The sequence below is a fragment of the Notothenia rossii genome (genome assembly GCF_949606895.1).
Source record: "Notothenia rossii genome assembly, chromosome: 4".
Lineage (NCBI taxonomy): Eukaryota > Metazoa > Chordata > Actinopteri > Perciformes > Nototheniidae > Notothenia > Notothenia rossii.
The window spans coordinates 4,278,170-4,291,913 of NC_136902.1; the positions used below are offsets into that span (position 1 = coordinate 4,278,170).

The 13,744-nt window shown below is 39.7% G+C and overlaps 2 protein-coding genes and 1 long non-coding RNA gene across 4 annotated transcripts in view; 1 reads left to right on the forward strand and 2 right to left on the reverse strand.

Moving 5' to 3' along the window:
- tfcp2 (transcription factor CP2) overlaps window positions 1-10,547 on the reverse strand; it is a 24,895-nt gene extending 14,348 nt beyond the window's left edge. For both annotated transcript variants that reach the window (XM_079679072.1, XM_079679071.1), the window contains exons 1-9: window positions 10,245-10,547; window positions 8,677-8,864; window positions 6,484-6,635; window positions 6,127-6,203; window positions 4,710-4,815; window positions 3,192-3,298; window positions 2,088-2,240; window positions 1,596-1,706; window positions 1-23 (exon numbers count right to left, since the gene is read on the reverse strand). The exon at window positions 1-23 is cut by the window's left edge and continues 66 nt beyond it. In XM_079679072.1, coding sequence (XP_079535198.1) covers window positions 1-23; window positions 1,596-1,706; window positions 2,088-2,240; window positions 3,192-3,298; window positions 4,710-4,815; window positions 6,127-6,203; window positions 6,484-6,635; window positions 8,677-8,798 — 851 coding nt within the window. In that variant the 5' untranslated portion in view covers window positions 8,799-8,864; window positions 10,245-10,547. The remainder of the gene's footprint in view (window positions 24-1,595; window positions 1,707-2,087; window positions 2,241-3,191; window positions 3,299-4,709; window positions 4,816-6,126; window positions 6,204-6,483; window positions 6,636-8,676; window positions 8,865-10,244) is intronic.
- The window catches only part of LOC307035473, a 296,952-nt gene that overhangs the window by 210,161 nt on the left and 73,047 nt on the right, over window positions 1-13,744 (forward strand). The window lies entirely within an intron of this gene.
- The window catches only part of LOC307035466 (NACHT, LRR and PYD domains-containing protein 12-like), a 68,077-nt gene continuing 67,631 nt past the window's right edge, over window positions 13,299-13,744 (reverse strand). Inside the window, exon 14 of the mRNA XM_079674780.1 lies at window positions 13,299-13,438. Coding sequence (XP_079530906.1) covers window positions 13,437-13,438 — 2 coding nt within the window. The 3' untranslated portion in view covers window positions 13,299-13,436. The remainder of the gene's footprint in view (window positions 13,439-13,744) is intronic.

Sequence of the window (13,744 nt, forward strand, 5' to 3'; positions counted from 1 at the left end):
GAAACCTCAGGCCAGGGGCAGCACTGCAACACAAAAACACTTCAATTATTGAATAAAAAACAACACAATTAAATCTCTGCTGACATTAATTACAAGCTTCTAATTTTCCTGACATCTCATTTCTGTTTGAGTGCGTCATGTGAGAGGATTAAGTGTTTTTTCTTTATTTTCTATGGATAAAAAGAATTATCGATGTCATGATTCTAATTTGTAAAAAAGATCTGTATTTAGGCTCTTTTCTACAACACGGAAAGAAAATAACTTTAAAAGGGGACCTATCATGCAAAATGCACTTTTTGATGTCTTTTATACATAAAGATGTGTCCCCGGTGTGTCGGGAACTCACGCAGCGTATGAAAAATAAAACCCTCTCTCTTTTCCTTCGAACCCAAATCTCTAAAAACGGGGGAACAACGCAGCTGATCCAGGATTTGCGTCCGATATGACGTAATATCCGAAATGTGGACCCACGGCCCAATCAGAAACGTTGCTATCAGAAACAATGCCCGACTGTTTTGGACGTAATATGGTCTGTGTTTGCATTAGTATCGCTAACACTCAGAGCTAACCTGTACTGGAGAGCATGTGTGTGAAGAAGCAGGAAGTAAAAAGGAACTCACCTTGTGGTATAACCGGCAAGAGAGAAAGCCTTTGAGCTCCATACTGTTTCAGAGAGAATCCTTGATAATCCATGATATGGCGTTTCATCACGGCAGCATTTAGTTTAGACAGTAGCTGCCGGGTCCCGCGTGAGCTCAGACCCCTCCTTTTTTATTTCATCAATTTTCTTTATTTTAAAGCTTTATACCCCAAATCAGCACTTTTGAAACAGGAAGTGAAAAAGAGGGATATGAGGCATGGCTAGAATGGGTGATCTGTTTGGTATTTTGAGCAAAGCACTTCATAGACATGTTTTTTATATATTTTGATATATCTGAGACTAAAAATAGCATGATAGGTGACCTTTAAAGTGCTTGTTTTCTGAAGGGAGTTCGGCTCGATTAGGGCTTAGATCCTCATTTAACTCTTGATCTAATAAACTAAAAATTAATGTAAAAACAACTCATCACTCGGAACAGCAGAACAAAAAATAAACGCAAAAAATATGGTATTGTATATATATATATTATCTTTTGGGGCATTTGGGTTTTTTATTAATTAACATTGGCCATTGTGCACATTTGTACACAAGCTACCTCTCATCCACTTCCATTACACTACTGCACATCTTATATTTTATTATTCCAAGTACTTTGCACTAGGACACTGCACGTAGTTTGTTGGTATATCCAGATTTCATGTAAATAATTGTCTATATCTTAACAGTTTCAATTGTTTTTATTTTATTCTTTGGTTGTTTTTCTTACCTTTTATCTTTTTAACTGTTTGTTTGCACCATGGAAACCAAGACAAATTCCTCATATGTGTAAATCTACTTGGCAATAAACCTGTTTCTGATTCTGATGAGCATTTTTCCCACAATTGTTCGACATTACTCAGATTTAACCAAGAAAACATCGATTCTGTGTTGAATTTTGACGACTCTCCTCTCGATTGAACCATTTGTCCCTTTGGAACTTCATCAATATTCTCACCTCTGTCAGGATAGTCGTTTCATACGATGGTTGGTATTTTTCTTTCTCCTGCGGCGCTCTCTTCTCCATCTTCTCTCGGTCCGTCTTCTGCTTCCTGTCGGCTCCTTTAGGCTGAAACAGGTGGAACAATTAATGACAAATACTGAATTTGCATTGCAGTTCATCCATTAATCCATGAATGTTTCGAAAAGTTTAAATAAGGAAATGGCAATAAAATACATACCGTAATTTTCGGACTATAAGGCGCACCTGAATATAAGCCGCAGCAGCTAAATTGAATGATGTGTACATATATTGGTAACAAACATCGTTTCTCAGACACGTCAACTCTTCAGAAATCACCAGTGGGGTCACTGCTGATGGGTTTAATGTCTTAGAACAAAACGTGATCCGTCTCTTCAATGTGTTTCAACCACAGACCTTATTTCCAGATATCTTCCAAAATCCTATGGAGAAATCCTATTTTTTACTTTTTACTTTCCCCCTCCTCACCTTGAAGACTTTGACCTGGCAGGACGCAGAGTGCAGGTGTTCGGTGTACTCTTCGTTCTCGTTCTCCTTAAATGTGTCGATCTGGATCCGGAAAGGAACGCCTTTCTCTCCTCCGTGTTTACGCATGGTGAATTCTGTGCTTATGCAGTGTACCTAACAGAAAGAAAAGGAATATATAAGATTCAAGATCAGTACAGGAATGATAATATATTATAAACTGTCTTTTTGCTGAATATAATTTTTGAGAACACTAAATTGTGACGACAATACAGCGGCGCAGGGATGTCGTATTTCTGTGTTAGGCCCTGAATGCAGCATCTTCCTGGTTCAAATAAGCTAAAGGCAGCTAATGTTAGGCTATAAAGGAACTACAGCAAGGTCACATGACTTCACGTCACCACCGCTAAGCTAAAGGCGGCTAATGTTGGGCTATAAAGGAACTACAGCACGGTCACATGACTTCATGTCACCACCGCTAAGCTAAAGGTGGCTAATGTTGGGCTATAAAGGAACTACAGCACGGTCACATGACTTCACGTCACCACCGCTAAGCTAAAGGAGGCTAATGTTGGGCTATAAAGGAACTACAGCACGGTCACATGACTTCACTTCACCACCGCTAAGCTAAAGGTGGCTAATGTTGGGCTATAAAGGAACTACAGCACGGTCACATGACTTCATGTCACCACCGCTAAGCTAAAGGAGGCTAATGTTGGGCTATAAAGGAACTACAGCACGGTCACATGACTTCACGTCACCACCGCTAAGCTAAAGGCGGCTAATGTTGGGCTATAAAGGAACTACAGCACGGTCACATGACTTCATGTCACCACCGCTAAGCTAAAGGTGGCTAATGTTGGGCTATAAAGGAACTACAGCACGGTCACATGACTTCACGTCACCACCGCTAAGCTAAAGGAGGCTTGGTGGGGAATTTACTGATGTATTTGATGTTGTAGAATGAAAATCTCTTCACCTTGAGTTAACCACAGAGCTTATTTCAGGATAACAACCAAAAAACATTGCCCTCAAGGCGTAGGAACAGATCACTGACATTACTTCTGATAAATGAAATAATGAAGGAAGTGTTGTCCGTGGTTCTACCTGGATAAAAACTGAGGTTCTTTTCGACGGGTCCCAGAGGAACTCCACGGTGTTGAGCTGAGTCGGGTTTGCTCGGGGGTCGATAATGCCCACGGACATTGGGATATCTGCAAAGTAAAACAGGCTGTTATCAGAAAAGATCACATTTGGTGTTCTCAAATCCACTGTTGTCTCCTTTGTTTCCTTGGTTGAAATTACCCTAGTTTAACTTTTGGGACGCAGCAGCGCGCACCTCATTTTTTATGTATCGTCTCTTGTAGATGGTCACACAGTTTAGTAATTACTGTGACACTTTGTACCGCAATGTGCTGAAGTCATTCATTCCAAAATGTTGGAAAAAGGCAATCATGGCCCTGGTTACCAAACGTCTCCTTCACTAAAAGGAGATGATGGAGTTAGAACCGGTCGAATAATCGATTATTATTCGCCAGAGCTGCCGAATAATCGATTTTGATCAATGGTCAGTTTCTGGCAACCCTAGTGTTTACTATCACCTCATTTGTGATTTGTCATCGCTGACTTTCTCAATGGGAGAAGGGACATTTTTAGTTTTGAACAAGAGCAGTGATTTTTGGCTCATAGGATGTCAATCCTAAGACATTGGTGAAGAGTGCTGTCAGTCAGGGAGCAGCGAGTGCTACTTTTGATTGAGTTCATGTGTGAAAAGCTTGATTCAAATGTGTATGTTGATCCAAACATACTGAGCACACAGATCGCTACTTTCTGAACGTTAAGGAACTGCTGTTTTTTGACATCACTCCAAAACTTCGCTGGCCCGTTAGTGCGCTGCATGTCAATAAGTTCCAGTGTATATTTCCCCTTGTCGATGCAGGGGAGGGGACCACTTCCTTTGCTCGGGTTGATACATCCCCCTCTATTGCAACAGTGAAGGGGTCTCTGGCAAAGCCCATCATCACCTCTGTGAGCAGAGCAAGTCCATCCAATCGACCGGCAAAGTTCTCTTTCAACCTCGCAATGAAATCTGTCATCACATCCGTGATTTGTGCCGGAGATGTGATGTGTTTGGGGAAAGTCGGAAAATGCAGCATCCGACCCGTGCTCAAGTCGGTCGCGAAAAGGTCCAGCTTGACTTGGATCTGCTCCACAAGATCAATGACCGTTTTGTCTCTGTTTACGCTTCAGAGTTGAGAGGGACATGTTTTAGAGTTGCTATCATAGGACCACCGCTACTAGCACCACTAGATGCACTTTCAAAAAACGTGCTGCGTTGTGGTTTGGTGGTTTCTATGCAACGCGGAGTGTTGCGTTCATGGTCTGTACTAGTGTAGGAATTTGGCTACGGGAGGCTGGGCCACTCGGGAGTTGGTTCTGGGCCGCATCTGGCCCGCGGGCCGCCAGTTGAATAGGCCTGCTGTACTGTAAGAATCACACACATTATTACAGTGTGGTGACTACACTGCTTTGCCGATTCTGGCCGAGTCTTAATTGACAGTCATAGGTGCGCTCGGGTATTTATAGAACTAGCATTACTCCTTGATTATGAGCATGTTTCCTCACCCAGGTCCAGGATGCGGTCACCGGGTCGGTTCCAGCGCCAGCCCTCCAGCTGCTGGTGCTCCGTGTACTGCAGCCGGCGGTCATGAAACACCACCCGGAGGATGCTCTGAAATACAATATAAGATAAATGTTAAAGATCTCCTATCATGCTATTTTTAGACCTATATTATGGGTCTCAGATATATACAAATATATTAAAAACATGTCTATGATGTGTTTTGCTCAAAATACCAAACAGATCATGCATTTTAGAAATCCCTCATATCCCCTCTATTCCAGCCCTGTTAGAGAACTGCTGATTCTCTGCTGGCCCCGCCCCCTTTTGAGAGGCAGAAAACACTTCTGTACGTAGCACTAACAATCTGGTTGGGATAATAGACAGGAAATGTACCTGCAGGATTCTTGCTTTTAAGGTTTGTTTATTCATGGATGAATGCACTTATTGTCAGTAGGAATTGGAATTTGAAAGCAAATGTATATTCGAATATTCGACCCCCCGAAAAATGGTTAACCGGTCAACAGAAATGTACATATCCAATAAAAATAAAAATAAAAAATAAAAAAAAGAATTCCAAAGATTTTTTTTCAACAACTTTTGGAAATAAATAAATACATGTTCAAATAAGTGTAGAAACCAAGTCGAATTTTTCAAATGTATTGAACTGGTGATCACAGTTTGACAGCTATAGGCCTGCAGCTTTCATGTGCGTAGGCGATTCACAATCAGGCCAGCTGTAGAGAAGACCCTCTCAGCTGGAACGGAGGTTGCGGGTATAGCAAGGTATAGCATGTATATAAGTTTAATTTGGCATAGTATGCACTCTACACCGCACTCTAACCTGGTCGAAATATTTCCACACATTACTCCTTTTTTACACCATGTCTGTTGTGCAGGACTCTTCTTAGAGTGTAAATAATTACCGGACTATGACTGGTATGTTGAATACCGGCAAAACTAAATCTCTCCTGTCAAAATGTCTATGTACTTTGCCGCCACACACGGTTGCCAAGCAGCGCTTATTGTTGTTTAGGCTGGCCACTCATGTGTCGCGAGTGTTGACAGGGGGCGGGGGAGCACGCTCATGAACTGTTGGCGCCGGAACCTCGCAACGGCTGCGGAGCGCATTTGCGCCACATTTGTACATATATGTATATATATATATATATACACATTGAATTATTCAATTTGATAATATGTAATAAACTAAGGCATCCCTCCCAAAAAGTAAAAAAAAAAAAATTAATACAAATATTCATAACTCATATTCGAATACATGAATAATTACTCGAAAACCTGAATGATTTAGAATATTCAAATATTCGATTAATCGTTCCCATCCCTAATTGTAAGTCACTTTGAATAAAAGCTTCAGCTAAATTAAATGTAATGTAATTGGTAAAGTATGTGCGTTCTTACCTTAACCATTTTGTCAGTGATTTCCGGAAGTTCCCCAATTTTCCGATTGTCAAGCATTCTTATTTCATAGGACTGCCCTGCAAGGACACGTTCATACAGCGGGTTAAAAGACAATTCTGTCACATGTATAGTTCAATCTTTATATTTCCCATCATTTCCAGTATCATAGTATCTGCTGATGTAGATTTACAGTCATAGCAAGCATGAGTTCACGGCTCCTGCTCATAACCATTCAGGATTAGGTTTCTAAATAATAGTTTTAGTATTTAGTATAATATGTATGTAAGTGACATGCATGTGAATTAGCTTCCTGTTCACACACAGAGCCCTGCAGTGTGTCGGGGGTTGGATGCTGACCTTGGTTGAGGTAGGTGAGGGTTTCATCGTGCAGTTTGACGGCGGGAGAGGTAGCTGCACACAAAACGTACTGAAAGGGGAGGATCTTGTTCTCGTTGTCCGGAGGAAGGATGGACTCTTCCTGTTTGAAGATGGGGAGGGCGAGGACATCGCTGAGGAACAGAAACACACCAAAAGAAAACATCATTTCATTTACATAAAACAAATACATCATGATGGAACACTACATACTGATATACACCTGAACATCAGCAGGAGAGAACTCTTTAAAGTAGAGACACTACATACTGATATACACCTGAACATCAGCAGGAGAGGACTCTTTAAAGTAGAGACACTACATACTGATATACACCTGAACATCAGCAGGAGAGGACTCTTTAAAGTAGAGACACTACATACTGATATACACCTGAACATCAGCAGGAGAGGACTCTTTAAAGTAGAGACACTACATACTGATATACACCTGAACATCAGCAGGAGAGGACTCTTTAAAGTAGAGACACTACATACTGATATACACCTGAACATCAGCAGGAGAGGACTCTTTAAAGTAGAGACACTACATACTGATATACACCTGAACATCAGCAGGAGAGGACTCTTTAAAGTAGAGACACTACATACTCATATACACCTGAACATTTGCAGGAGAGGACTCTTTAAAGTAGAGACACTACATACCGATATACACCTGAACATCAGCAGGAGAGGACTCTTTAAAGTAGAGACACTACATACTGATATACACCTGAACATCAGCAAGAGAGGACTCTTTAAAGTAGAGACACTACATACTGATATACACCTGAATATCAGCAGGAGAGGACTCTTTAAAGTAGAGACACTACATACTGATATACACCTGAACATCAGCAGGAGAGGACTCTTTAAAGTAGAGACACTACATACTGATATACACCTGAACATCAGCAGGAGAGGACTCTTTAAAGTAGAGACACTACATACTGATATACACCTGAACATCAGCTGGAGAGGACTCATTTAATTTTCTAGATTCATCTTTGGTCTATAAAATATCAGTAAAATTTTGAAAAATATCCATTTCTGAAAACAGAAAAGGAGGAAAATCTTACTATTCAGAAAAAAACATCACTTTTATTTATAAATAATAATTTTATTAGCTCACAAAAACCTTGATATTTAATTCTTATAACTGGTATTTTTCAAATAGAGAGTCTTTCACTACACTTGATCCTGAAAGGCAGTTCATTATAACAGAGGAAAGGAAGGACACTCTACTAAATACCAAGGTATCCAGACAGCGTGTCTTCGCTCCTCTCAACAGGAGAATGTCTGGAACCAAACTGCACTCTGCAGCTCCTTCAGTATCATTTAACAAAACACTTAAGCAGCCAGAAAGAGGCAGAAAGAAGAGGGAACTTTTATAACTAAATGGATTTCTGATTCAGATTTCTGCAGAACCTCATGCTGTCCTTTCCATCGAGAAAGACTGAGCAAAAGCATCATAAATATATTTTTAGACCTATAAAAGACTTCACAAAAACACATGGTTTGCAGATATATTTATGTAGCAGGGATACGCTGCAGGTCTAATGCTCTAAGCTCATTTCATTAAAGATTATTCTCCATCTGATAATCAACAAGCTGCTTTGTAATAAATAATTTACTTTTTCGCTATCACTGTGTAGGAAGTGAAGTTTGAGACCCTATGGTTCGAAACACATTAATAAAAAAACATTCAATTTGACGGAAAGTTTGATCCCCATCATTTTAAAGACATACCAAATACTATTATATAGAACAGTTGTTCCCAACCTGTGGGCTGCAGCCACTACGCACTGCAAGTGGGTCGCCACATCATTTGCAAAACATTATGATTTGTGTGGAAACATGATCATTATTAAGATTTATTTGCATTCCTTTCCTTTCTCTTTCTCGATCCTCCTTAGCAACGGTCATTCCAGTCCTTGACAGCGGGCTGCTCTATTGGATTAACAACGTGTCACATGTTCTGAATCGACCAATCAGAACTTTATTTAGCCTCCGTATTGTTTATGGTTGAATGTGGGCCGCGAAACATTTTTATATATTTTCTTTTTTATTCTTAAGTGGGCCCTGAGTTGAAAAAGGTTGGTAACCGCTGATATAGAATATTTAACCCCCTTCCCGGAAGTAAAGGGTTTCTGATTCAGATGTCTGCAGTACCTCATGCTGTACGCCCCCGCCCCGAGCTCCTGCCCGATGCCCGACAGACTGGCATCGAAATCCTGCACCAAACCGGACTCGATCACCTCGTCCGTGAGAGGAAGCTTCAGAGCCCACGCCATGATGACCAGATGAAAGGAGAGCACTTTGGGTTAAAACCTGCGCCACGGTTCCCACAACCTGACAATCTGTGGAGGAGAGAGGAGAAGGAATAATAATAAAGCTTTATTTATACAACACATGCAGCTCAAAGTGCTTTACAAAATGACACATCACAAACAAACACCAAGATATGGTAATAGAAATAAAATAAATAATGTTTTCTCTCTGACAGATAAGACACAAGACCACTGAGTCGATGCAACAATATAAAGACCAAAGGATTTCTTTCTAAAATAGAGCCCCAAATATAAGTTTAAATATCACATGTACCCCTTAAAGACCCCATCACTCATTCATCACATCACGACTACTGCAACAGCATCCTCTACGCTCGGCATACCATCCAACCTCCTCAATAAACTCCAACATATCCAGAACTCTGCTGCCCGCCTCCTCACCCACACCCGCTCCCGAGACCACATCACTCCCATCCTCCAGAACCTCCACTGGCTCCCCGTCCGTCAAAGAATCCACTTCAAAGTCCTCCTGATTACTTACAAAGCCCTCAACAACCAGGCCCCCCCCCCTACCTCACAGACCTGCTGCACCACCACACCCCTTCCCGCTGCCTCCGCTCATCAGAAGCCAACCTCCTATCCATCCCTTCCCACACCAATCACAGGACCTGGGGGGACAGAGCCTTCTCCGTCGCTGCCCCCTCCTTCTGGAACTCAATCCCACAACTAATCAGAGACTGCCCTGACCTCACCACCTTCAGAACACTCACCTCTTCAATCTGGCTTTTAATGTGTGATTGTTTTTGTATTGCTTGATTATAATTTGACTTTAACTATATATATATGTATTTATTTTTCTTTTCTTTTCACTATATCTGTAAAGCATCTTTGAGCACCTAACAAAATTAATCTATTATTATTATTATTATTAAATGGTTTCTGTATCCTGGGGGATGCAGTCATTTGATAGGCTGTATCTTTGTCTAAAATGTGGGTCTAATAACAGTGTAACATTGGTATAATATAGGTGTTTTAATTGTGTAACATTGGTATAATATGGGTCTAATAACAGTGTGATATATGGGTTTTATGTAGATAATAGCAATCAATGAATTCTCCAAAATATGTGATTGCCTTAAAGGGTTAAAACATATCATACAACACCTGAACTAAATATTCTCTATGTTGGTAATTGTTAAGTTAGTGTTATCTTAACGTTGTGTTTTATATATGTTATTTTAAATGTTGCTTTTAAGAATTTAAATATGTCACGTGTCTTTCAGTACCATAAAAAAGCGCCGAATAAATAACATGTATTATTATTATTTAAAAAGTACGCAACCATGCACTGATGCACAACAACAATAATAACTTGTGTAAAAGGAAATTTGTTGGTGCTTTTCATGTATTTAAATCAGTTAAAAATGATATGAAATAGACATATCTTACCTTGAGTTGTGCAGCAGATGCTAACACTGCTTCTTCATCTTCTTCATGTCGCTTCTTCCCAGACGTAAAACAAACATCACGAGCTAACGGAGCTAACTACTGACAGACAGCTAAAACCAATGCTAACCTGTATTAGCCTTCACTTGTAGAGGATCCACGAAAACATAGAGTTCCTGGTAGACATATCTTTACATAGGAGGAATTAAAAATGACCTCAGACTCGTTAATATAATAAATGTAATGTCTTGCTTTTGTTTGTTTATCTAGCTTCGTAGCAGGAAAAAGGAGATGACGTCACTTCTGGTTCACTCTTCTTCTTCTTTTTCTTCTTCGTGGTGTTATTTTACAGCCGGGGGTCACTACCGCCACTCTGCGGTTGTGGTGGGTACAACACAAAGCTGAGTATTCATAAATGTTCTACGATCAGAGGTGGAAGAAGCAGTGGCGGTTCTAGACCAATTTGACTGGGGGGGCCAGGCTGGGGCCAGTTATTTTCTGAGGGGGGCACAATAAATGCAGGACGAAAAAGACAAAGACAGTATGAAGTAATTGCGCATAAGAAAACAATGCAAAACAGTTATTGGTATTTGTTTCATTACACATTATGACATGCTTACCTTTAACCTTTGTGTGCTGTTTGGGTCTATGGGACCCGTTTTCAGTGTTTAGATTTTTTATTTTTTTATGTTGAAGTTAAATGCATCAATCTGGTGCACTTTGAGCACAAAATGAATTTATGTATGCAGCTCTCAACACTCAGATGAAAGGGAGCTGTATACTTTTCAATAATCCAAACATCTTTAGAATATGATCACAACCAATAAAAAATCATTTAAATTTGTTTATTCTTATCTTATGTTACCTAGTTAGCATTCTTTCTTTCTATTTATGCATATTTTACTAATCACTCCCCTTTTAAACTGTTTTTTTTTACTGTCCTGTATAGTACACATTGGAGTGATTTCTTACCTTATTTTTTCCAACTATATTAAATAGATAAAGGTGTGCTCTCTCCAGCTCTCTCTCTCTCTGTCTCGCTCGCTCACAGAGCCTGCTCTAATGGGTCCGACCTGAATGACAAATATCGTTAGTTCCGCCTATTCCGTCAGCCAAGAAATCATTTAATCATAAACCTTTTTTTTTTTTTCATTTTCAGGGGGGCCACAGGGGGGTCCAAAGTCAGTGTTAGGTAGTACCCCCCCCCCCCCCCCTAAAACCGCCCCTGGGAAGAAGTATTCGAACTTGTACTTGAGTAAAGTAGAAGTACTCAGATCTCTTACTTGAGTAAAAGTAGAAGTACACAGATCTCTTACTTGAGTAAAAGTAGAAGTACACAGATATTGTACTTGAGTAAAAGTATAAGTACACAGATCTCGTACTTGAGTAAAACTAGAAGTACACAGATATTGTACTTGAGTAAAAGTAGAAGTACTCAGATATTGTGCTTGAGTAAAAGTAGAAGTACCAGAGTGTAGGAATACTCGGTTACAAGTAAAAGTAAAAGTATTGGCAACAAAATATTTAAAGTATCACAAGGAAAAGTAGTCATTGTGCAGATTGGTCCATTTCAGAATAATATATATGATATGTTTTATAATTATTGATAATTAAAGTGTTCTCAAAGCTGGTAAGGGTGCAGCTAGTTTGAATGACTTTGTATACTGCTGCATATACTATGTTTAAAATATGTTTAAAAGATCGAGAGCCAGCCTCTCGTCCAACATCAGTGTCTGACCTCACTAATTCTCTTCTGGATGAAAGGGCTTCCCACAGACACACTCCAAGATCTGTAGAAAGCCTTCCCAGAAGAGTGGAAGCTGTTATAGCTGCAAAGGGGGAACAAGTTCAAATGAATGCCTAATCATTTGGAATGGGATGTCCTGAAAGCTCCTGTAGGTGTAATCAGAATCAGAATCAGAATCAGAATACCTTTATTAGTCATGTACATTGTTACAGCAGAAAATAGCCAAAGACAGCTTAATGTTACCAAAAGCATGCATACCAAAAAGTATTGAAGATAAAAAAAGAAATTATAATTTTAAAAAAGTTACACGTTTTACAAAATAGACAGTTTTTAACAGCATATATATATATATATATATATATATATATATATATATATATATATATATATATATATTGCACATATTGCATATAGTTGGTATTTAACAGAATGCGGTGTTATAGTCTGTGTTGTTGTGTGGGGGGTCTACTAGGGTTCGTGGTGGTTATATAGTCTGACCGCTGCAGGAAGGAAGGACCTGCGGTATCTCTCTAATGTGTAGGTGGTCCAATACTTTGGTCTATATTGTGTATAATTGAGTATCATCTGCATAACAATGAAAATGTCCCGAGAGATTCCTTATTGCCTAAAGGAAGCGTATATAATGTGAACACAATAGGTCCAAGCTCTGAGCCCTTATGCTTTGCTGCAGCAACACTGACTGGATTCAATCAAACAGAACTCTAAACACATTTTCAGCTCTGCACACAATCTGCAATTCAACTCTGCACTTTATAAAACCCTGCACACGGTTCTCTGAGTAACACACAGAGATCTGACATATTCACCTGGCAGCCATTTTCAAACCACTGCCATTAAACATGCTACACATATGAGCCAATGAACAGATACACATGCCAGCTGACCGTTACCGCCTGGCTGCTTTACTGCTGACTCATCAATCAGGATAAAACTGCAAAAATTGATATTTATTTTTAAAATATGTTTTTTTATTACAGAGCTGAGAATATAATATTTAGAAAAATATATAATATCCTGTAGGATTATTAGATACACAAGAAAGAAAACAAGATTTAAGTCGTTAATTCATGAGAAAAGCACTCAGATAGAAAGTCAGAAACATTTACAAATATTTGTTTAAAATGTTGTTTGAATAAAATGTCCAAAGAAAGTATTCAGAGTAATTCTTATTACAGTTTTATATATTTTTGTATATATTTCACAAATGATCTGCTTTGACTGCAGCTTGAGAAACTTCTGGATTCAGTCTGAAAGCATCCTTTTTGAACTTGAAACATGATCTTTAATAATGTTGTAGTTTAGTTGAACTCTGAGAGGTGGACTGGCTGGACTCCTCACTGGGACTCTGGTTCTGGACCAGCTTGCAGGGTCCAGGAGTTCTTGGAGAGAAGGAGCGCTTCCTGCCGCAGGACTCGGGGGATGGGAGTTCCTGAACATGGAGAAACAGCTTCAGTTATTATGCTCCAGATATCTGGAACAAAGTCACAGAAAGAATGTGTCTGCAGCTCAGAGAGTCCTGCTGGGAACCCACACATGTTGAGGAGCCCAAAGTGTGATGATAGAAATGTACAGTACGGGTCCCCAGCACATAGAAGCTGCCGGATGCTAACCTGCATATGTTGGGAGAGCTTTACAGACCAGGAGAGGAACTAAGTACATCTACTCAAGTACTGTACTGAAGTACAATGTGGAGGTACTTGTACTTTACCTGAGTATTTCCCTTTTAGGCTACTTT